The sequence below is a fragment of the Herpailurus yagouaroundi genome, unplaced genomic scaffold, assembly GCF_014898765.1.
Source record: "Herpailurus yagouaroundi ecotype Mexico unplaced genomic scaffold, PumYag 162, whole genome shotgun sequence".
NCBI classification, from domain to species: domain Eukaryota; kingdom Metazoa; phylum Chordata; class Mammalia; order Carnivora; family Felidae; genus Herpailurus; species Herpailurus yagouaroundi.
In genome coordinates, this window is record NW_024412403.1 from 8,682,668 (window position 1) to 8,707,979 (window position 25,312).

General features: G+C 45.5%; 1 protein-coding gene across 5 annotated transcripts in view; it reads left to right on the forward strand.

Moving 5' to 3' along the window:
- HLCS (holocarboxylase synthetase) overlaps positions 1-25,312 on the forward strand; it is a 230,972-nt gene that overhangs the window by 34,753 nt on the left and 170,907 nt on the right. For all 5 annotated transcript variants that reach the window (XM_040483952.1, XM_040483950.1, XM_040483951.1 and 2 more), the window contains one exon: positions 3,557-3,739. In XM_040483952.1, the coding sequence (XP_040339886.1) occupies positions 3,557-3,739 (183 nt within the window). The remainder of the gene's footprint in view (positions 1-3,556; positions 3,740-25,312) is intronic.

The following is a 25,312-nucleotide window of genomic DNA, read 5'->3' on the forward strand; positions in this document are numbered from 1 at the left end:
AGACAGAGACAGAGTGTGAGTGGGGAAGGAGCAGAGAGAGAGGGAGACATAATCCGATGCAGGCTCCAGGCTCTGAGCTGTCAGCACAGAGCCTGATGTGGGGCTCAAACTCACAAACTGCGAGATCATGACCTGAGCTGAATTGGGATGCTTACCCGACTGAGCCACCCAGGTGCCCCTTTAAGGATTTGTTACCTTAAATGAGAAAACTGAGTGATTGTAGGTATTTTTCCCAGAATAGTTCCCAGGATGAGTATAACAGATTTTGTTTCATTACAGGGATGTTTTTATTGAATTAGATAATCATTTCCTTTTTTTGTTGTTTATTTTCATTTCATATGTCATCCTAGGAGCTAAGTCTTTTGGGGTTTTCTGACCAAATATTCTTCATGGAAGTATAAATTTGTCTCTTTACTATTCCAAAGCCCACTCATTTGTTCTTAAGCTAATGCTCAGGCAAAGATGCCTGCAGTGAAGAAATCTGGACATCAGGGTAGGTGAATGTGTGCAAGCCAAGCAGGTTTCACGGAGGCTGCAAAGCACATGAATTAGTTTGGAGGCCTAATAAATGTTCCTCTTATCTTTTTCTCTGCAAAGATGGTAACTATAGCAACTGTGCATTCTCAGAAAATCCACTTAAAAACCTGACTTCCTAGAGCCGTATTTCAGTTTTGAATAGTGACTTTTACCACCCCTGTGCACAGACTTGTACTAGAAAATTGATTCGGCACCGTTGCGATGCATTTCTGGGAGTTACATGGCAACTCTGTTGGCTGCACCATTTAAATTGACCCCGTTACTGTCATAAAATTTGAAACTGCACGCATCGCTCTAGAAAAAAAGGCAATATGATGCAGCTTCAAAAATCAGATTCAGAGGATTAGAATGTCATTTTTGATTTTAAATGACTTCCAGTCTCTGTGTGACAGGCTCACCGCTTTCTCCTTGGGCCTGTGTCACTACGGTACCTCGCCACCGAGATCAGCCAATAAATGTTACCACAGACTGGCCAGTTTCCTCTTTCCTTGGTCAATTTCACAGTCTTCATCTCTAATAAATGGAGTAATGATGTAACCCAGTAAGAGGGTGCAAAGCACTTCAAGGGCAAACCACAGCTGCACAGTAGGTGGTGGTCTCATGGCCTAGGAGCTGCGTGGGGATGCCTTTACCCTTCATCGTAATAATAAATGGAGTAATGATGTAACCCAGTAAGAGGGCTCGTAATAAAGAAAAAGGAAATTTTCGTGTGCTTCCTATAATGATCAGGTTTGCAGGGGAAATTTAAGGCTGTGGGTTCATGCTGACATTTGATTATCAAATGGACCAGGACCTTGGCATGGAGTTGCTCAAGTAAATGTCTCTCAAATGGATTTAAAAATATTTTATTTCCTTCTGTGGCTTAGCACATGGCAGCAGTGGTATGGCGTTTACAGTGGGGTTTCTCAACCATGGCACTGTTGACATTGGGGCTGATCCTACCTCGTTGTGGAGTCAGTCATTCGTGCATTGTAGGGTGTTAGCAGTATTTCCCAACAGATTCCTGTAGCAGCCCCCACCCCCAACCCCGCCCCGGTCCTCAATTTGTGACTGGAGATGTTTTAGTTCTGGCTTTTGGTCTGGTCAGAAAGCCTTAATTTTAGAAGAAGCCAAGTTATAAAAATGGACCCATCAGTATGGTAACAGTATTCCAGCCAGAGGATGTAACATTCGTCAGATGCCATAGAGAACCAGGAGTGCAAATCCAGAAGCACATGCTTTTCTGTCCTGGGAACTGAGGCACAGAGCCTCAAATCTGTCATAGAAGCGCTGACTCTTGAAGTCCACAAAAGCACTCCTTGCACAATGTCTGTGTCACCTCCTGGAACCCTGGAGACCTGCCCGTGGGGCTAGCCCTCCTTGTCTTCCTCAGCGAGTTCAGCACACCTCACGTGTGTGCTTGGATCTTGTGTATATCACTCAGGCTGGGGTGTGCGTGTGCCATTCGTCACTCTCATGCCTTTCTCCTGGGCCCACTTTGCTCATTTTATTTCTGCACCTGTAAGGAGTAAGCTCCAGGAGAGCCGCGTGCTCACATGAGTTGAACGTGACCCACAGCTCTGCTCATTGCCCCAGCACTGGCTTTGTCCACTGGAGAGGAGAGGCCACATTTAAGGAGAGAACCCAGGGGAGAAGGAGACCCGGCAGGCTTTGGATACTTTGAAGGATTTTACTTTTCTCCCTCGTCTTCTCTCCAGGGCTCTTTGGAGGACAGACTCACCCCTGCTTCAGTGGCCAGCTCACCCGCTGTAGTGGCAGGACAGTCTCTACAAACCTTTTCAGATTGACATTGACTTTGAACAGTTGGACCATTTTGGACAGTATTTTTGACTTGGTGAAGGCTTGGGTGGGAATTGAGGGATTTTATATCGTCTGAAGGCTGGCACTTTGCTTTTTATTTTCATAATGCTCCTATAATATCAGGTCAGGAGCTCTGCGTACAACAGAAACCTACAGCAGACCCCTGTCAAAAGCAAAATAAAGCAAACATGCTTAGGTTGCTCAATGTTGTGGCACCCTCCAAGGCTCTAAGGGCCACTTAAAATCTGATCTCAAGAGGGCCAGAAGTTCGAGTCTGTTCCTTTATACCAAGGCACACGCCACTTCTAGGAAAGTTCTAGGTGAAGGGAGCTAGAAGATCTAGCATGTTCCTTCAGACCATGTTGATAGGTGGGACTGGTTTGATTTTAAGTGGACAACAAAGCTTGAACTAGACAGATGAAGTCCTGAATCGTAAATTCAATCAGAGGGTCGTGGGTTGGGCCTTTCTGGGGTCCCTCAAACCCCACTCCTATGTGAAGGCCTGCAGACACTCTTACAATGGTGAATAAGGCTATATTCCTCCCTGGTATTGTTCCCCAGTGGTTGTGACTAACAGGTAGAGTGAGAGTTTCAACATGAACATCACGCCTCCCTGAGTTCAGTAGGGACTTCACTTGGGTTCTCAGCCTGATGGGATTTCTTTCTTTTTTTCTTTTTAATGTTTGTTTATTTTTTGAGAGAGAGAGAGTGAGCTTGCATGCACACGCCAGGGGGAGGGGCAGAAAGAAAGGGAGACAGAGAATCCAAAGCAGGCTCTACACTGTCAGCACAGAGCCAGATCCGGGGCTTGAACCCACGAACCATGAAATCACCACCTGAGCCGAAGTGGGAAGCTCCACCGTCTGAACCACCCAGGCACCCCAGAACTATTGTATTTCTAAGCATTTCGGTCGAATGATCAAGTTAAGCGACTTGCCCAGGATCCACTGCCTGGTTAGTGATAAATGTCTGGACCTGGACAGAGTCTGATCACTATCCAGGCTCCTTTCCGGCATCGCTTTTCTGCCTGACAGCCACCTTGTCAGTTGGCTCCTTTGCATCTTTTTATTGCTTGTCATTACTCTCCAAATGTTCAACATTTACATGCTGTTGATAATCAGGATTCCTGTTTTAAGTTTTCAGAAGAGCCGGCGAGGATATCGTTTCTATTGAGGTCGGTAAGTGCCCCGATTTACCAAGTGGTATCTTTTTCCCTCAGGCGCACTTAGAACTACCTCCCAGCTCTTCAGTGGTGCAAGCCCAGGAAGATTTTAATCTGCTCAAATCAAGCAATACGAGAAGATACGAAGTCCTTAGGGAGATCCTGACAACGCTCGGCCTGAACTGTGACCTAAAACGAGCTCCTGCCTTAACGCCTCTGTACTTACTGCCTGCTGCCGAGGTGAGTGTGTGCGCTCAGCCCAGAAGGGGGCGCCTTGGATGCCTTTCTTCCAGACGGTGACCCTTTTCCTCAGGGGGTCTGTTGCGGTGGGTTTATGGTGTTGATTTCTGTTTTTATTTTGACTTCAGATTTGGGAGCTGCCTTAAAGATATCCAAGTATAGCTGATATTTTTGGTGTTTGTTAAGGGAGGGAGGGAGAGAAGGGAGTTTAGAAGGTATTAAATCTTAAAGGTCACATCCTATCCATTTTATGGTTAAAAAAAAAAAGGGTCACTCTTTTATGTGTCAAGAGTGTATTTGGAAACCACACTTCATTCATTTGGGATTAAAAACCTCTGTTGTGATTTGGGCCTTTCTCAGTGAATATTTGGATGGGAAAACCCCAAGTTTTGTTTCATTTGTGCTGATGTCTGCCATCTTGTGGCGGAAGCGCTCTGGATTTCAGTTTAGATCTAGTTGTGTCTAAAAGGAAAATGCCCATGGAGCTGGGAATGTATTCAGGAATTTTCCCGGTCTTGTGTCTGCACTTGATGCCTGTGGTTGTTACCTGGTTTGGGCAGGTTGCCAGGTTCCCTAGGGGTGTCTCCTGCTAACCCCTTTGCTTTGTTTTGTCAAGCTGTCAATGTCTTGTTAATTGTGGCAAATGATTTTGCGGGTCTTTTTCTCATCTCCCGTAAATGGGGAAATTTATGAGTTTAGTGATGTAACCGTGCAGTTTTAGCAAATATCTGATAGTCCAGGTGACTCTAAACACCAAACTTACCTGCTTTCCCTTGTCCCCCATCTCTCTGTCCCCCCCACCCCCCGCTGCTGTGTGTATGTGTGTGCGTGCATGCACATGCTCTCTCTCTCTCTCTCTCAAAAACAAACATTAAAAAAAATAAAAAAGAGGAGGAACCCCCTTTTAGGTTGTACTCTGTCCCTTGGCAAACTTAGTTTTCAGAGGAGAACAGAGCTGCAGGCTATCTGGGTGGGATTTGCTCACTTGCAGAAGACTGGCATGAACTCTGAGGGATCTAGTATTAAGATACCTTATAGGATTGGGGCGCCTGGGTGGCACAGTCAATTGACTGGCTGACTTCGGCTCAGGTAGTGATCTCGTAGTTCATGGCTTTGAGCCCCGTGTCGGGCCCTGTGCTGACAGCTCGGAGCCTGGAGCCTGCTTCAGATTCCGTGTCTCCCTCCCTCTCTGCCCCTCCCCCACTTGCGTGTGTGCTCACTCTCTTTCTCTCTCTCTCTCAAAAATCAATAAACATAAAAAAAATTTAAAAAGATAGCTTATAGAATTGTATGAGGTCTACAGGAAAAAATTTCTACAAGAAATATGTGAGGGGTGCCTGGGTAGCTCCATCGGTTAAGTGTCCAACTCTTGGTTTCAGTTCAGGTCGTGGTCTCACGGGCATGGGATTGAGCCCTGATTTGGGCTCCATGCTGATAGCACCGAGCCTGCAGCCTGCTTCAGATTCTGTGTCTCCCTCTCTCTCTCTGCCCTTCCTCCGCTTGTGCTCACTCTCTCTCAAAAATAAATAAATAAACTTAAAAAAAAGCCCAGTGATTAATGGTATTATTATTAGATTGTTGAGAGTTTTGATAAATTACATGTGTATAATGTGCCCAAAAGTGCCTGATGCCCAGTCTAAAAATAGACCATAGGTAATAATTTTAAATTTTAAAAATGAATAATATTGTAATGGATGATGTGTTTTTTCATTTAAGAGACATTCTTTTATTGCATTTTCATTATGGCTTTCAGCCAGTTTGCATTCTTTTTATTTTATTTTTTTTATTAAAAAAAATTTTTTTTTAACGTTTATTTATTTTTGAGAGAGAGAGACAGAGCATGAATGGGGGGAGGGTCAGAGAGAGAGGGAGACACAGAATCGGAAGCAGGCTCCAGGCTCCAAGCTGTCAGCACAGAGCCCGACGTGGGGCTCGAACTCGTGAACCACGAGATCATGACCTGAGCCGAAGTCAGACGCTTAACCGACCGAGCCACCCAGGCGCCCCAGTTGCACTCTTTTTAATGGGTGCTCTTAGGAATTAATGATATGACTTTGGTTTTGTGCCTTCAACTTGGGAATTCAAAACTCCACGTCATTTGTCTCTGTGTGCTCAGTTAATAGAAGGAAAAGCATCAGCTCTGTCTTGTGACTTTTATCAAAATAAAGTGGGTCCTCAGAGCTTCAGCTCCTTTAGATGACCCACGTGTGGTCCCTCCTGCTTTGGGGGGATGGGGCAGAGCCTCGTGGATAAGGGTTACTGGTCCCAGGGGAGATGTGACTGTCACTCTCCTAAATCTTCTCTGTCCCCCCTTTCCTGATCGTGGAGGGCTGAGACTGGAAATGTGAGGAAGTGCCTGCTTATTCTGAGATCATGGAGCCTGAGAGACCAGGCCTGCCCTTGGCAGTGGTCTTTGACCTTTCTCAGGAATTCTGACTGCACTGGCCTTGGGACTCGCCCCTCTGGACTCTTTGACTCTCGCCCCTCTGGACTCCTCAGTGAAGAGGAAAACGTGTTCCCAAGGTTTGGGTTCTAGGCATTTCCTGTGTCTTTAAGATGGGTATGACCCGAAATACCTAAGCAGAGGCTTTGTGTTGCATGTCTGCTTATATTAACATACCCAGTAGATGCTTTATATTTTTGTCCTTTTGGTTCTTTAAACCGCCTGCGGGTGTGGAGGAGACATTTTCCCCCTACTGATTGGTAACCCTCATTCACAAATCTTGGGAATGAATGAAATGTTTGAACAAAATGAAAACCTGTACTTGTTCTACATACAGATTCACAAATACCCTATACAGGCGCCAAACCGACCAAGTTCCTTATTACATAGTAACTTTGGGGAAGAGCAATTTTCAGAAATGTTCTCTTCTCATTTTGGGTCATCCAGTTGGTCTGCTAATCCTGTGCATTACATTTTCTCCCGATTGCCCTTCTCTGAGTTCCTTTTTACTTTGGGAGCCCAAGGAGCTGAGGGAGTGGGCATATGAGTGTTGTGTATATCCACATTTCTTAGTTTTATTACTCTTCTAGAAGACTTTGAATCTGCTGCTAAAAGAAATACAAGAATTCAGGATGTTAGAGTATGTTTTCCTGGGATACAAAATCTTTAAGGGATTATCATGCAAATGAATATGAAAGCAGAAGGATATTCACCGACTTTGATGGTCTTTCTGGAAGCAGGTGCTCATTTCCTCTGGCCATCCTCTTAATGTCTAGGTGGGGACATTTAGGAACATCTGGTCATTGTGCCGGTGATGGCTCAGCACTTTTAGCTTTTACAGATAGTTGGGAATGACAGATTGGGAACAGAGCTGGGTCGTACTTTCTATTTGATTTTCTTTCCCGCAGCCTTCTTACTAGATCTCATTGATCCCCATGTAATGAAGGTGCGTGAGAGGATGTTGGTATCCTGGCATCTGTAATACACGGCCCATCCTTAGATTCATCACCTGCCTTGCAGATTCGATGCCTGTGCGGGCCTCTGCTTCCTGCTCCCTGTAAAATACTCTGTGCTGTTGAGAATCAACCACCTCTCACCGCACGGTGTCGCTGCTGAGCTAGGCTGCCTGGTGGACAGACTCCCTGGAATCTGTTCAGAGATTTTTTTTTTTTTCTCTGCATCAGCTTCACATACTGTAGTAGTTTTCCATTCTATTGGTGGCACTTTCTTTTGGATGTGTAGGAATTATTTCAGTGCCACAGTTAATAATATCCATCTTCCATTAAACATTTGCTGGATGCTAGGTCCTATTACAGGATGGAATATGAAAGAAGAAAATAAACACACTAGTTATCTGAATAGTTTTACTGCGTACCAGCTGTGTTTACACAGTTTGGTGCCTAGGCCCTCGCTCTTCATAGCAAATGGTACAGAAGATTTATGAGGCACCTATGAGCTTCCACATTACTATGATACAAATGGGAAAGAATAGCATGGTGATCCAGGTAGGGGGGAAAAAAAAACCACTCACCCAGAGTACAGTCGACTCTTGGTGTTTGCTAGGGATGTGTTCTGAACCTTCACCGACACCCACACGCCACAGCAGCATGTGATTTCCCCTATAAAATCCAGTCATGTATGGCCTCAGAAGCGTCACCATGCATGACACCTTGAGGAAGCAGGGCTCCGCTGAGGTGCATTCTCTGGGTGAGCGGGGCTTCCCGTTTAATTGAAACTCCCAGGGGCAGGATTGAAATTCAGCCCTCGGCAAGATTATGCTCTGTCAAAGCAGACAAAACACATGAACACATGTACACCACACTCACACATCTACAGAAAAAAGACTGAAAGGAAATAACAGTATGTATAGGGTGTATTTCTAGATGGTGGGCTTAATTAGGGCTGATTATACTAAACTTTTGTGTTTTTTACACTTTCTGTAATGTACCTGTATTATTTTTATTATGAACAAACCTGGTTACTAAAAATACATACAAATTACTGTTACTAGACTTCGAAGACAGCCCATAAATGGTCACCACTTGAGTGTTAATGCTCAAAAAGTGAGAAAAGCCATTAACCAGGGACAGGTTCAATACCAAAATGGAAACATGCTTATGCACTACCATAAGTAATCACTGGCCCCAGTACATATTGTCTATTCCTGTGCTTAAATAGCTCCTCTTTCAAACTATAGAAGATGCTTTTTGTGCGTCGTCCTAAGGGTGCCATACTTCAGTCCAGGTAGATGAGGGGATGGGTTAAATAGATGATGGGGCTTAAGTGATGAGCACCGGGTGTTGTATGTGAAGTGTTGAATCACTAAATTGTATACCTGAAACTAGCATTACACTGAATGTTAACTAACTGGAATTTAAAAAAAAATTTTTTTTTTAATGTTTATTTTTGAGAGAGAGACAGAGCACGAACAGGGCAGGGGCAGAGAGAGAGGGAGACACAGAATCTGAAGCAGGCTCCAGACTCCGAGCTGTCAGCACAGAGCCTGACGCGGGGCTCGAACTCACGAACTGAGATCATGACCTGAGTCGAAGTCCGACGCTCGACCGACTGAGCCACCTAGGCACCCCTTAACTAACTGGAATTTAAATAAGAACTTAAAAAAAAAAAAAAGTAAGGACTGTTGTGTAGATACGGATAACTTATTTAATATTTGACATCAATATTATTTTTTTAAAAAAATGTTTATGTTTTTGAGAGAGGGAGAGAGAATGCAAGCGGGGGAGGGGGAGAGAGCAAGGGGGAAAGAGGATCTGAAGTGGGTTGTGCACTGACAGCAGAGAGCCCGATGTGGGGTCCAAACTCATGAACCATGAGGTCGTGACCTGAGCTGAAGTCGGACACTCAACCTCTGAGCCACCCAGGCGCCCCTATATTAATTACCTTAGAAGCGCTAGCTTTGTTAGTAATGACTTGACTCTGGTGAAAGGCTAGTTCCTGCTACACTGCTGGTTTAGCTGTGGCTCCCATGTTCCTGTGTGGGCACCATGGGCATCAGCAATCCGTTCATGCCTGTGGGGGGAAGGTACTACTGGGGGGCCTGTAGAAGTGCATAATTCGAGCACCCTTGCCCGCGTGGATGTTTCTTGACGGAACCCCTCGAACTGTTCCTCAAAGAGGACCACACATGTGCTGACATCTACACAGTGAGCCCTTTCAAACAGATAACCTCCTTCCTGGAGGCGTGTGTTGAGTGAGAGAGTCAGAAGCTACGCGGTTGACCCTAGATTACTGGGTGGCTGCCGCACGGACCTCCCGCCACTGGTGCTGGTGGGAAGTTAGCAGGAATACACCTTTCCGTGGGGGAATCCATATGCGTTTGTGAGCGACCCCGATTGGATAGAAAACCACAGCTCTTTCCCTGGCACAACCTGAAGTCCCATGGAAAAACTCGCCTTTTTGTTTCTGTTTCTCTGGGCTCTGTTTCCATTTTTCTCTCCACCGGGGGAGGGCGTGGGGCAGAGCCCGAGGCTCCGAGCAGCAGCTGGTTGATGGGGACGAGCCGGGATGGGACCTCTGAGCCGGGATCGGACCTCCGTGCAGAGTGGGCTGCCAGTGGATCCCTTTGGATCCCCCAGCCGGCCAGGGGAGGGGGAGGAGGGTGGACTGTGCACAGCTCGCCCGGCACACTCCCCTGCCCTGGGACATCCCTGTTTGAGGCCTGGGGCTTTCTGAAACTGCAAAGCTGGCATTCTCTTGGGCGTTCCTCATGGAACTTGGGCGTTCCTCATGGCTGATGGCTGATGGCACCGAGGTGTCCTGCAGGATGTTGCGGGTCCTGCCACGTGGAGGGGTCTGCGGTTCCTTTGCCTTGGGGTCGCAATGTCACCGTAACAAGAAGTGACAGCCAGAGTTGTTGTGAAAGCAGCTGGGCAGAAATCGTCCCGTTGTGTCTACGTGTGTGATTTGGGTAGTGTGTGGGTGTTGTGGGATGGGTCCTGCATGCTTTAAAACAAAAACTAGTATCACATTTCATTTTGGTTCAACCCCAAATCATTTGCTGTGGAATGCCTCCACCCCCACCCAAAAGGCAGGTGGGAGTACTTTCCGTATCTGTCAATATATTAATATCTCCTAACACAGTCCCTTCCACCCTGGGGAGTTCCTCTTCTGATGTTGGTTGCTTTAGGGAGAAACTGAGACGAAATCATGCTACATGGTTCCTCCCTCCTCCTCTCACCAACCTCTGCACTTAGCAAACATCTGAGTGCCTACTGGGCGTGAGACGTTGCTGTGGAAGTTTCCGGCCGACAGAGACATTCCCATTTTGTGGCATGCGGCATAAGTAACTAGGTGCCTCCCCAGGCCTCACCTGGGTCTCACGGCGGCCCTGACAGGTTGGAAGGGCAGGGTGGGGGTCCTTCCCCCTTCGGAAGAGCAAGCCAGGTTGTGGAGCAGTGAAGCATCTCTTGGATTTTTCGGAGTTAATTAGAATTCTCCAATTAAAAAAAAACAAAAACAAAAACCTTTGCTTTCCATGTTTTAGCGTAGGCAGTGCATCCTCGCTCCTTCTGCTTTTCATCTTTGCTCTGAATCTCCAATAAGTGCGGTGAGATGGAAACTCCCCGTGTTACTTTAAAACACAGCTTAGAAAATAATTTTTAGGGGTCCAAATTAGAGAGAAACTCAGAATTCCAGGTGCGCCCTGAATAGCTTTTGACATGTGGCTGACGTGGTGTTGTGGTGACTCTTTTACAATACAGCGCCAGCGCAAGAGCAGCTGGCAGATTAAAGCAAACATTTAAAAGCTTTTATAGCTACGAATGTTTCAGGGTCCTTCGTATACCTTTCTCTCCTTTTCTTTCTTCCTTCGCCCTTCACCTAAACTGGAAATGTTTTGTTCGTTTTAACTGACTTCCTGTTATCAAACATAATGCCTGTGTCGAAGGTGACGTGATGTGTTTTGATGTTGAAATGCTAAAGAGATAATAGCTGGGGTGTTTTCCTTAGCTGCCTTTTATTTTGGTCTATCTTTTGGCGGGGTGGGGGCGGGACGCTTTTCGGCTACTGTAGGTACCATATTGTTATTTGAATCTTATTTCCACAAGAGTGTTTCCAAGCGACTCCTGCAGGAGTAGATACTTCTGGGCCACAGGGAAGGCAGGGACTGATAATTTGCTTGTAGGAAACACAGGCAGTCACGACTTTGGTTGTTTTCTATTTGTGATGGATGTTATTTTCGTTTGGTTCTAGTTTGGTTCTAGTTTGGTTCTTGCTGGCTGGCGTGGGGCAGGGGTAGGTGAGAGCGAGCTTCTCTCTCCGCGGTTTCCTTCTGGGGGGTAGCACTCTATCTAGGAAGGGCGCTTTTATTTCCTCAGACTATTTATATCCACCGCTTATGCAGTCACAGATCTGTGGATGGGAAACAGGCCCTTTTGGAAGAAAAAGTCTTCCCAGTCCAAATGCTTTCTGTCTCCTACAGCAGCTCCCTAATAGCTGCCATGTGTGAGTGGGGACGGATTATGGCGTTGCCTCCTGGGGAAGTCGATTGAAGCTGTCTCTAGAAGTCTTGCAGCACTCTTAGGAGCAGATTTTGGTCTCCCGGGTGTAAAAAGTACATCCCAGGGAATGAGCCCATGCTGGCACCAGGCTGGAGGGCATGGCCCAAGGGTCGAGCTCAGGTGTAGAGCCAAGATCCCCCCCGGGCGGGGGCCCCCCGCCCCACCGCGGGTCAGTCCCGCAGTGCTGGGTGCTGAGACCTGAGCACCATCGAGAAATGTTCCGCTTAGTTTTCCGGTGTGTGAATTCCAGACAGGGAGCACATTTTGTTTCCATTCATGCTAAAAACTCGGGAACATTGCTCGGAGAATTGTGCCGTCTTGCAAAAATGTTTGATCCCGTTTCGGGGTTTCAAAACTGACAGGCAATTTGTGGCCCTGAAGGGTGTGTAATCTGGTATCCCCTGCCCGAGTGGGAAGGTAGAGACAACCCGAGGTGGTGGTGATCCTGTGTTGGACCGCAGCCGGGAGTACAGGCCAAGACCTCTCTGGCTACCGCTCCAGAGTGGGCAAACCCGGCTAAGGTTAGTCTGTCTGTGTGTCTCTCTTTCTCTCCGAGGTACAGGAATGCTATCATCCCTTTTTTAGTTTCTTCTGGTTCCGGTTCCTCGTAGCTGCCTGTGAGTGGATGCTTTTTCCCAGGCGCTGTTGGGCCAAGTTTGGCCACACACAGCCTTCCAGATACTGGATGTTTCTAGAAAAACTCTATTATTCTTCTGCTTGTGTTGTATTTTTTTTCTTGAAATGTCTGCAGGCTTTGGGTTAATAATAGAATCAGTGGAAGAAATCCTGGAGTATGGGCTGTTCTTTTAGTTCTTAATTGATTGTTAGAAATATTGCCCTTCGTAAAAAATTCTAGGGGTCAAACCCCATTTGATGACTTGGGGAACATGGATTTGTATGAGAACAATTAAGGGTCTTTAGAATATTTGTTTTAGGGGCACCTGGGTGGCTCAGGCGGTCAAGCGTCCGACTTCTGCTCAGGTCATGATCTCGTGGTTCGTGAGTTCAAGCCCTGCACTGGGCTCTGTGCTGAGAACTTGGAGCCTGGAGCCTGCTTTGGATTCTGTGTCTCCCTCTCTCTGCCCTTCCATTACTCGTACTCTGTCTCTCTTTCTCTAAAAAATAAACATTAAAAAACATTTAGAATATTTGTTTTAACTGATAGTTTTTAGTAGTATTTGAACCTTTAAAATTTTAATATATGATTTAGCATAAATAATGAATGAATTATTAAATATATGTGTATTTTCCTCTGTTTGCTTTAACTAAAACTTGTAGAAAATGCTATACAATCGGTGAAATAGAACCTTCCTTTGTGGGGAGGTCTTTTTCCCCGAGGAAGAGAGATTTTGGTGAAAATATGTACAGATTTCTGCTAAAAAGGAAACATACTTTCCCATCGGTACATGGAGATTTACAGTTTAATCTTGTGACATGAGTGTCAAGTTCTCCTGTGTGTCTCCTGTTCCTGTGTCCGGGTGTGGGGAGATCGGGGTTCTGGGTGAAGAGAACAATTGTGTGGGCACTTGGCTCTTGCACCTCCAAGATTTAAATTCAGATTCTCAATAGAATGTCTTGCAAAGGTGGACTGACACCAGCCCTCCCTGGTCAGCGGGATCACTCGATTCTGAATGGGTGCCTCCCCGGGCTGTTTGCTGGTGTCAGAAACCACAAATCTCTCCTGAGTCCTGAGCTGTGAAAGCGTGTAGTTTAAACCTACTTGCTTCCTGCGGGCAAAGTAAAAGTTTGAAATGTAAAATTAAAGTAAAAAGTATTGTTCTAAGAAAACTTGCAAAGTTTTCCAAGTATTTGACAAGTTGGTTTCTTGTCTTTGAGCAGAAATGAATCCATACGGCAGTTTATTAATGACAAATTAGGTGATGGCACCACTAATCCCCCCTTCCTGTTTTTAATCTCAGTAAATAAGGAAATATGTCTTTTAAAAGAAAACACTCAACTGTGGTTTCGTAAATTAAAAAATGATGGTCCGTTTTTTTTTGAGGGGAATGTCCAGACCCATTCTGCCTTAGAATTGTCTAGATTATTACTCCAGATCGTTGCTTTCCACAGGCAACCTTGATCTGCATGAATATTTAAGTTTTTCCTCTGGCTTTTTTGTCTGTAAAATGTTCTAAAGGTCAAAGGTCTGTGATTTTGAGGATTCCCCTTTTGGTGTGTACTTTCCTTCCGTGATGATGGGATCGCGTGTGCTCTGTCAGGTTGGCCAAGTGCGTTTGTCACGCAAGGTGGCTTTTTAAAGGACACCCACGGTCACCAAATTGTCATTACCAAACCCTCTCTGTTCTTCGTGGGAGGATAGATGAGATGATCTTTCACATTCTTTCTAGGACTCTGGTATTTATGCTGGTCCCAGCAAAGCAATCAGATGCACCAAAAAAAAAAAAAAAAAGAAAAGAAAAGAAAAAGTTACTACTATTTCATCCTTATCCCGGCATAATTGAAGCAAAGTGAAAGAATGTTTTGCTCTCTGCTTTATTTTCTTTAGGCTCTTTCTCCAATGGATTTCCCTGTTAATTTATCAATGCAATATATAGGAGCCTCAAATTTGCAATCAAGTTATGTTTTCAGAATATGTGTGCTAAATTGGCTGTTGTAAAAACATGGTTATTTATGTCATTTGGGTTTCTGTACCAGCTCACATATGTTCTCATGCTCCATGATGCAGTTAAATACCATCCTGTGGTGCTGTTGCAGCCAGACCCTGGCCTGGTTGGCTCATGAACGCACTGGGAACGCACGGAACATCTGTCTCTGCTTCTCCAGGGTTTGACTTGGAATTCAACAGCTCTGTTTCAGACGTTGCCCCAAACAGTCCTGTTGGACGCCTAGTAATTCTATAGTACATATATATCCTTACAGGGAGTCAGTGAATTTGTGTTGGTAGGTTAATACTTTCCTCATATTTAAGAAAATGTTTTGTTTTTTTTTTTTTGAAGCTGTTCTTTTTCTTTTTTGTAGTAACTGTTGAATTGTATACACACATAAAAGGAAATGTTTTGGGGGCACCTGGGTGGCTCAGTTGGTAAGTGTCTGACTTCAGCTCAGGTCATGATCTCATGGTTCGTGGGTTCCAGCCCCGCGTCGGGCTCTCTGCTGGCAGCTCGGAGCCTGGAGCCTGCTTGGGATTCTGTGTCTCCCTCTGTCTCTGCCCCTCCCTTGCTCCTTCTCTGTCTCTCTCTGTCTCTGAAAAATAAATAAATGTTAAAAAAATTAAAAAAAAAAAGGAAACGTTTTGTAGAAAATTTGAAATGTACAAAAGTAAATGGAAAATGTAATGAACTCATGAACTCGATCAGTCTGCTTCCTAGGTTTTTATTCTGGCCAGTCTTATTTTGTCTAATCCTCCCCACTCCTCCATATTATTTCGAGGCAAATCCCAGATATTCTGTCAGCTCTCTCATTTTAGTATGTGTTTCTAAAAGATAAGAGCTCTGTTTAAAATCATAACCAGAATACCCCTGACACACCTAAAATAAATCAGTTCTTTTGTATAGTCTCATGGCCAGTGTTCCATTTTCTAATTAGACAAATATAAAGACTGGCTGTATTATCTGTGCATAGTGTGTAAGCGTGTTGGTTCCTTTATAAAACAAATGTAAGAAGAAAGCAACTAGATATAAGCCAGTATAACTTCTGGGCAAGTAATTTGGAAAGTAGATTTCCGTGTCTCTCGAAATGCTGTATTTTAGCTCTTGCTACTAGGGTGTTCTGAAAATAGCAGCAAATACTCATCTGTAATAGCATGCAAGACAGCCATGCGTTGAAACACGGGAGTTTTGTCTGATGCTCGTCCGTTCAGAGTGAGGTACGAGTCTCTCTCCCTCTCTTTTCTGCATGAGGAGTCCTGGCTTCTTCAGCGGGGACGGTATTGATTTTTGCTCCGTATGCTTTCGGTTCGGGTTGATGTTTAGCCTTTGACCCAGCCACTTTCTTACAATAAACAGTTTGTTGATGAGAGCAGCTGCCCACCAGATTGTTTCCAGATTGTTCTCTCCTGGCTGAGGACAGAGTGCACCTTACGAAGGAGTCGGCTCTAAGCTTGTGGCTTCCCCTTCTTACAGCTCTCCGCCTTTGAAGCCAACTGTCAACCTCTGAACATTCTAGTTGTATCCAGTAAAACGGTGAATCCGCGACACTGGAAATCAGGCCTCCCTTACATAAAATTTTGACTATTTTATTTCATTCTCTGAAGGAGTGATAGCATTTTCTAGAAGTTATCTGCCCTGTGGACCAGTTCCTTATATTACAGTAAGAATTCCCAGCATTTGGTATGTGGAAATTAGTGGTAGCGGGTGGATCTGCGTAGAGAAGTGGACGGAACACGCTTGATTTTGGGTAGGAATCTCTGCTCCTTGAATATTTAACTGTTTTCCACACAATTAAGAAACGAGGTAACCTTCAAAACGAAGGTAAGTATTACCTGCCTTGTGTTATGATCTTACCCCTTTAAAATAAATTCTCCTTTTTTTCTAAATTCTGTCTTTTTTTCAAAAGACAGTACTACATTTTTTTTTTTTTTTAATGCAAGCGACAGGTAACCTAATGACTTGTCAATTTATGTGACTCAGAGGTGCACCTTGGTTTGAATTTTTGCTGCTTTCCCTAATCACCCCGCAGCTGTTACCTGGAGTGGACTGTCTGCTCGCAGCGACCTTCATTAAGACAAGGTTGGAACTTTCAAGCCTCAGAGCCAACACTTTTCGCTAAACTGGCCACCAGGGCCTGCTGTCAGAATGGCGAGACTGAGCTCACCTCCCTAGAGGCGAGTTTACTTTTTCTACAACCAGTAAATTTTGTTAAGCTACCAATCCTGGTTTCAAAACTCAGGTCTCACTACGTAGCCTCCAGTCACCAAGCATGCTTACAGCTGTATCCCTTCCAGCCAGGTATTACGTACGGCCTGGACCCAATTCAAGACCTAAGATTAAGACTTGTGTGTTTTTCATTCAGTGCCAATAAGCTGTTATTAATACACTGATTCCACATATACTGAAAAGCTTCACGAACGTACTGGGGTTTGTGTTCAGGGGGAGTACGTCCTGAGTTTGGACCGTTCAAGATTCAGGCCTCTGGAGGAACGGCCCATGGCGATGGCAATCTGGATTTTCAGGAAGGTGTTCTTGCCCCAAGTGGCCATGGCCTCCCTGCCCCAATGCGGGGGTCATGCTGATTCAACTAAAACGTGAAACGCTAGAAGATGTTCTTGGTGGTTGTTTGATTTTTTTTTTTTTTTTTTTTATTTTTTATTTGAGAGAGAGAAAGAGCAAGACAGAGAGAGAGAGTACACCAATGGGGGAGAAGGGCAGAGAGAGAGAGAGAGATTGATTCTCAAGCAGACTGCGCTCAGCGCAAAGCTCGACCTCAGGGCTCGATCCCACAACCTTGGGATTGTGACCTGAGCCAAAATCCAGAATTGGACACTGAACTGACTGTCCCATCCAGGCGTCCCTGATTTCTTTTGATTTTTAACTTTTTTGTCATAAAGGCTGTGCCCATGATGATTCTAGGATTAATAGCAGAACAGAAATACATAGTGAATGTTGGAGCTGGAGGGGCCTTAGAGCCTCTGGAACAAATCCCTTCATTTGTCCTAAACTTTCTATTTAAAAAAAAAAAAGAAGAAGAAATCTAAGAAAGGTGAAAGAATAGTACATAAACCACATGTAGCCTTCACCTTGATTCACCCTTGTTAACGTTTTTGCTACATTTTCTTGATAAAGAGTGTTTGGGTTTTTTGGGAAGATTCCTACGTTACTGCCTTTAAGTAAAACGTAAATAACTTGTAAGTTATTTATGAAAGCGTGACGCTTTGACATTGTTGCTTCTAGGAGTTGGCAAGAGAGTGGTGCTAGTCTGCATTTGGCCCTGGGCTGGTTTTCTTTATTTGAAGTAAAACCATAGCCTCCTGGCCTGTAGTGGTTCTGGGTGGCTGGTCATCGCCCTACGGGCACATCCCCTCCTCACATCGGCCAGCATGTATGAAATTCTTACATTATAATGTGTCTTAAAATCCTGAATTATAAAACATAAAACATCTTGGAGCCACGTGTTAGGAAGACAACTAGTTATGGCTAACAAAGGGTTTCTACCCTTGATCTAGGAAAATTCCACTGATGACCACGTCATGAGTATAGGATTTACAATTTTTCTTTCAACTTTCTAACTCAAGTATTGCGACTTGGGAACTTTAGATCTTATTGCTTGCTTCCATAAGAACTTTTTTTTTTTTTTTTGGTAAACTGTAAGTAGTGTACAAACGCTGTTGTATTATTTATGTGAATATCTGTCTGCCCCATTAAACTGTAATACAAGATCATTTGAAAGCAAGGACCATATGTTGTTAATCTTCCCAGTATTCGGCCTATAGTAGGCATTTAGTAAGAGCATTTTGTTTGAACACTTAAGAAGCGTTTTGGCTTTTCCCACTAACATATTGTGAAACGTTTCCCTGCTCCTGTGTCTGGGACACCCGAGGGGCCTCAGGGGACAGGCTAGCAGCAAACAGCCCACCCAGCGCGTACTGGCTGCCCGTCCAATCTAGTTCTGTCACCGTTTATTCAGGTAGAATGGGAATTTCATAAACAACCATGTTAAACAGTTTAAAAGAATTGGCTGTTGACGTGCCCAAGGAACACCAACCAGGTGGAGTTGAGGAGAAAGGCGGAAGAGTTTTATCTGTTATTAACATGCTTTCCCGTTTAGAAATTTTAGCGTGTTCTCGCTGGTTGGTCAGCCGCTCGTTGCCGCGAACGAGGAGTTACCGTCTGAAGCACAGGCTTCTCCTGTGACTGTACCGAGGGCAGTGTCCTGTGCCCCTCCCCACCCCCCGCGGGTGTGGTGTGCCCCGGGATTTTCTGAGCTTTCCAGAGTGTTCTGGTGGCAGCCAAACACATGAACCTTTGCTAAAATAAGTGGACTGGAGTAGGAGGCACTTGGTCTTCTCTGAATGCACCCCCAGCCGGCTCGTAACACGTGTTTTTCAGTATTGGAATCCTAGAGATGATGGTACAGTTAAAAAAAAAATTTTTTTTTAACGTTTTATTTATTTTTGAGACAGAGCATGAGCAGGGGAGGGGCAGAGAGAGAGGGAGACACAGAATCCGAAGGAGGCTCCAGGCTCCGAGCTGTCAGCACAGAGCCCGACGCGGGGCCTAAACTCACAAACTGCGAGATCACGACCTGAGCCGAAGTCGGTCGCTCAACCGACTGAGCCACCCAGGTGCCCCGATGATGGTACAGTTTTAACTGAGCATTAAACATTTGGGACTAAACGTTGAATAAAAAAAAAAAATTTTTTTTAATGTTTATTTTTGAGAGAGTGAGAAAAAGAGAGGGAGAATGAGTGGGAGACGGGCAGAGAGAGACAGAGACACAGAATCTGAAGCAGGTTCCAGGCTCTGAGCTGTCAGCACACAGCCCGATGTGGGGCTTGAACCCACATACTGTGAGATCATGACCTGAGCCCAAGTCTGATGCTCAACCGACTAAGGCACCCAGGCGCCCCTAAAGGTTGAATCTTGAAGCTGAATCTTGACTGTCAAAACTGAAGGGGATGTTCTAATTTTTTTTTTTAATTTTTAATGTTTATTTTTGAGAGAGAAAGAGAGAGAGCATGAGCAGGGGAGGGGCAGAGAGAGAGGGAGACACAGAATCTGAAGCAGGCTCCAGGCTCTGAGCTGTCAGCAGAGAGCCCATGTGGGGCTTGAACTCTTGAACCTTGAGATCATGACTTGAGTTGAAGTTGGACACTCAACTGGCTGAGCCACCCAGGCACCCCCAATTTTCTTGGTTTAAAAATGAAACTGGGGCTCCTCCTGGCTGGCTCAGTCAGTTAAGCATCAGACTTGGGCTCAGGTCATGATCTCGGGGTTTGTGAGTTCGATCCTTGCATTGGGCTCTGTGCTGATGGTGCAGAGCCTGCTTGGGATTGTCTCTCTCTCCCCATCTCTCTGTGCCCCCTCTGTCCCCCCCCCACCCCAGCTTCCACGTGTTCTCTCTCTCTCTCTGTTAAAAATAAATAAACGTTAAAAAAATTTTTTTAAATGAAGAAACTGAGGCCCAGAACAGGCGGGGGCCTGCCCGCTGGTGGGGAGCAGAGCTGTGGACCCGATTCCGTGCTGGGTTCTGCTGCTTCCACGTACAACGACTAGAGGGCTGGAGGCCAGGCCCAGGGCTGCTGGGCCGGTGGCTCGAGGGGGGCCCTGGAAATCAGCCTGTGCCTGGCATCTTCCACATCCGCGCACGTCAGCGGGACACGCTGTCTGGAGTGAGCGGGACAGGCCGCCCGTGGGTGCCCCCACTCGCGCAGGCCCACCTGCTCCGTCAGGCCTGCTTGTGTTGGCCCGGGACAAAGGGCGTTTCGTACAGGCAGGCTTAATGAAGGCCCTGGAGACTTCTCCGGATGTGGAGCCTGGACCCGCGAGTCCTGTCGGTGGAAGTTAGCGCCTCTCGTGTGGAAGTGCGGTGGAGCTCCGGCCGCAAAGCCTCCCTTTCTTTTAGTGCCGTCCACGGCTCCCTTCTCCTCTGCGCCTCGCGGACTAGATTTCACCTCGAAAACGAGCCCATTTGGCCCCGCCGAGGTGTGATGCCTATAAAAACAGCCTTGTTAGAAATGCCTCATTCATTACCCCTGTTTTACTGCTCCGCCCGTGCCTTTTGTGGTCTCCCCTAGTTGGCAGGTAACAAAAAAACGCAGTAAATCTGTGGCCTTTCGGAGCCCGAGCCTGAGTGATACTTTCACGCAATAAAAGGAATACAGCTTCACAGACGTTGGTTGGGGGCCTGCTGTGTCCCAGGCACGGGGACCTGGAGTGACCGCGGCGAGTTCAGCTCACGAGGGCCGCCTGTCGCCGGGATTTGGATATCTGATGCCATCCTGAGGCCTCTGGAGTTGCTGGGTTGAGGTCCCTGGTGTGGTCTCGACCGGTGAAGGATCAGCATGTGTGGAAGGTCAACTTACTGCAGGGCCCAAGTCGAACTTCTGGGCCGGTCTTTGAGAGACGGTCGGGTCAGAGAGAGCCACCCCGCGGGCTCCGAGCAGCTTTGGGTTCTCCCTCGGCAGTTGTGTGTCGGCCACTGTCCAGTGTGCCCTGTCCCCTTGTTCCCGGCCCTTCCTGGGCTCTGCTTGTTCTCGGCTACAGGGTTGCATGAGCAGGAGGGGAGCAAGGTGGGTGGATTTCCTCTGCCCTCTCGGCCTACGGCCCTAATGGGCAGCTCTGTCCTCCTCCTCCTGCAGGCCCGTCGCTGGCCCAGGTGTTCCCCATCACCGAGCTTTTAGCGTCTCTTAACTGCCCACAGTTCCGTAGGTGGCCCTTCTAGATACACCATCTCTCCCTGGCTGAAAGCAGAGAGGATGAGTGATAACTCACTTAAATGGTAAAACTTTTCTTTCTTTGTGAAAATGTCCTGGGGACACCTGGGTGGCTCAGTCAGTTAAGCAGCCAACTCTTGGTTTTGGCTCAGGTCATGATCTCACAGTTCATGAGTCTAAGCCCCACATCCGGCTCTGCGCTGACCGTGTGGACCCTGCTTGGGATTCTCTCTTTCCCTCTCTCTCTGCCCCTCCCATGTGTGCTCTCCCTCCCTCCCCTCCCCACCAAAATAAATAAATAAACATTAAAAAAAAAAAAAAGTTGGACTTAACTGGAATGCAGCGTCATCGAGGGCCCCATGGGAGATCTTGCTGCGCTGGGGCCAGACTTGATACAGGACCAAGATGAGTGGTTTCAAACCCAAATGCCTATGGGGCAGAAGGGATAGCACACCAGAGTCCAGCTGCAGAGTGTGTCCCCAGGTGATGAGGGCGGTGCTGCTTGGCCCCAGCCAATTACTACCGTGTGGGAAAGAGTTTCCATTTACTCCAAAGCCAACAGGATATTTGATGTGAAATGTCCTGGTTTGTGAGTGTTAGCAACTAGTTCGAAATGAGTGGGCCAAATAAGATACATCCCCTGTGGGGTCATTTTGGCCTGTGGGTAGGCTAACTTTTGGCGGTGGGTGACCTGGATGTGTGTGGGGGTGGGTAGGTTTCAGCTGTGTGCCATTAAACTATCAGCCCCTCAGGTCCAGTCCATTCATTGTGGGGTAACAGTGCTTGGGACTGGTGGCTGAGCCTCTCTGGAGAACCAGTAAGGCAGGGGTCTTGGGAACTCAAACTGGGATGCAGTGCTGTCCAGAGTGGAATCTGGACAAGTTAGGTGAGGGATGATCAGACTGCAGCAGGGTCAGGAGGGCTGGGCCAGAGGCACCTGCATGGGGGACCCACCGGGTGAGGAGGAGAACACGTATTTCAGACCCTGCCCTGCTCTGTACTGGTGCTCAGAATAAAAGTCCACCCGGCAGTTGCCAAATGAGCAATCCCTACCTTAACTGAGGTCAGGACCAAAACTGGTCCTGCTCTTCCAGGAGTGACATCTTTTGATGATAAAGATCTGCTGCGCTGTGTGCTTTCATCACCTGCGTGAAGTCCACGTGAAATTGGCTCTGAATATTTTGTTTGGAAAATACTGCTAATAAGCATTGGGTTGCTTCATATAAATTCCATGAGAGTTAGAAGAATATCAGCTCCTGTTTCCTTGAGAGCATTTAACTGGGAATGGGACACCCATAAAAAAGAGCGTATAGTCCATGTCTTTGTAGACTCATTTTCTGATCTGCCCGCTTCCGGTTGCCTAGCAACGGACAGTGTTATGACTGAAGCACAACTAATTCGATTATTTACAATGAGGCACATGTTCTCTGAGATAGGAAACCTTTATAGGTTAAGATCAGTTATTTGGCGTTCCTTGGGAAAAGGAGCACCAAAACACAAACAGATGACAATCAGTATTTTAATACATCCATCACTGAGTTTTCACCCGGTGGATCTTGTTAGGTGGGTAAATGTAGCAGATAAAGACGAGTGATGGGGTGAAGTGGCTGTACTGTGACGTGACACAGAATCCAGTATGCCTCTGATCTTCGTTGCACTTCCTGTAGCAGACGTTACAGTATGTTAACTAACCATACAGCAGCCACTCCTGTGTATTTACACTGAATATAAAAGTAAGCATTCATTTCTCCAGAAGTTGGGATACTGGTATTTTTTGGACATTAGTGAGTAATATTGAGTCTCATGGACTCTAGTTATTCTTTAGTGTTGCGAGGGCTGGTTACTATTTGCGTTTTTCAAAAAAAAATCAACTTTAGGTATAAGTTAGATTTAAGAAGATGCACTCATTTCAGTGTAAGGTTTGATACATATATATGCCTGAGTCACCATCATTACAATCATGCTATAGAGTGTTCCAGTGTCCTCCAAGATTCCCTTGTTCTCTTCCTCAGTCAGCCCTCATCCACTCCGCACTCCCGTACCCAGTGTCAGCAGTCACGGATCTGCTTTCTATCACTGTAGGTTAGATTGGTCTTTTTTGAAGTTCTACCTGAATAGAATCCTACAGTACATACTCTTCTCTGTCTTTTCTTTTTTAAAAATCAGAATTATGATTTGGCAGAATATAGCATCCATTCTTGATAAAAACCCTCAACAAAGTAGGTATAGATGGGACATACCTCAACATCATAAAGGCCATATATGAAAGATTCACAGCTCATATCATCCTCAATGGGGAAAAACCGAGACCTTTTCCTCTATGACAGAAACAAGACAGGGATGTCCACTCTCATCATTGTTATTTAACATAGTACTGGAAGTCCTAGGCTCAGCAATCAGACAACAAAAAGAAAAGGTATCGAGGGGCGCCTGGGTGGTTCAGTCAGTTGAGCGTCCGACTTTGGCTCAGGTCACGAACTCACGGATCATGAGTTAGAGCCCCGTGTCAGGCTCTGTGCTAACAGCTCAGAGCCTGGAGCCTGCTTCGGATCCTGTGTCTCCTCTCTCTGTTGGCTCCCGCTTGCTCTCTCTCTCTCTCTCTCTCTCAAAAATAAATAAAAGGCATCGAAATCGGGAAGGAAGAAGTCAGACTTCCACTGTTTACAGATGACATGGTACTCTATGTAGAAAACCCAAAAGACTCCACCAAAAAATTGCTAGAACTAATACATGAATTCAGCAAAGTTGCAGGATATAAAATCAATATATAGACATCTGTTGCATTTCTTCTATACAACAACAGTGAAGCAGCAGAAAGAGAAATCTAGGAATTGATCCTATTCGCAATTGCACCCAAAACAATAAGATACCTAGGAATAAGCCTGGCCAAAGAAGTGAAAGATCTGTACTCTGGAAACTATAGAACACTTATAAAAGAAATTGAAGAGGACACAAAGAAATGGAAAAGCATTCTATGCTCATGGATTGGAAGAACAAACATTATTAAAATATCTATACTACCCAAAGCAACCTACACATTTAATGCAATCCCTACCAAAATACCACCAGCATTTTTTGCAGAGCTAGAACGTACAATCCTAGCATTTGTATGGAACCACAAAAGACTCCAGATAGCCAAAGCAATCCTGAAAAAGCAAAACAAAGCTGGAGGCGTCACGATTCTGGACTTCAAGCTATATTACAGAGCTGTAATCATCAAGGCAGTATGGTACTGGCACAAAAACAGACACACAGATCAATGGAACAGAATAGGAAACCCAGAAATGGACCCACAACTATGTGGTCAACTAATCTTTAACAAAGCAGGAAAGAATATCCAATGGAAAAAAGACAGTCTCGTCAACTGGTATTGGGAAAACTGGACAGCAACATGCAGAAGTATGAAACTGGACCACTTTCTTACACCATACACAAAAATAAACTCAAAATGGTTGAAAGACCTGTGAGACAGGAAACCATCAAAATCCTAGAGGAGAACACAGTAACCTCTTTGAGCTTGGCTGTAGCAACTTCTTACTAGACACATCTCTGGAGGCAAGGGAAACAAAAGCAAAAATGAACTATCTACCGGGACTTCATCAAGATAAGAAGCTTCTGCATAGAGAAGGAAACCATCAACAAAACTAAAAGGCAGCCTATGAAATGGAAGAAGATATTTGCAAATGACATACCTGATAAAGGGTTAATATCCAAAATCTCTGAAGAACTTAATCAAACTCAACACCCAAAAAACAAATAATCTAGTTAAGAAATGGGCAAAGTACATGAACAGACATTTTTTCCAAAGAAGACATACAGATGGCTAACAGATGCATGAAAAAATGCTCAATGTCACTCATCATCAGGGAAATATAAATCAAAACTACCATGAGCTAGCACCTCACACCTGTCAGAATGGTTAAAATTAACACAAGAAACAGCAGATGTTGGTGAGGATACGGAGAAAGGGGAACCATCTTACATTGTTGGTGGGAATGCAAATTGGTTCAGCCACCCAGGAAAACAGTATGGAGGTTCCTCAAATAGTTAAAAATAGAACTACCTGATGATCCAGCAATTGCACTACTAGGTATTTACCCAAAGGGTACAAGAACGCAGAGTCAAAGGGGCACATTCACCCCATTGTTTATAGCAGCATTATTAACAATAGCCAAACTATACAAAGAGCCCAAATGTCCCCATCAACTAATGAATGGATAAAGAAGGTGTGGGTATGTACACACACACACACACACACACACACACACACACACACACAC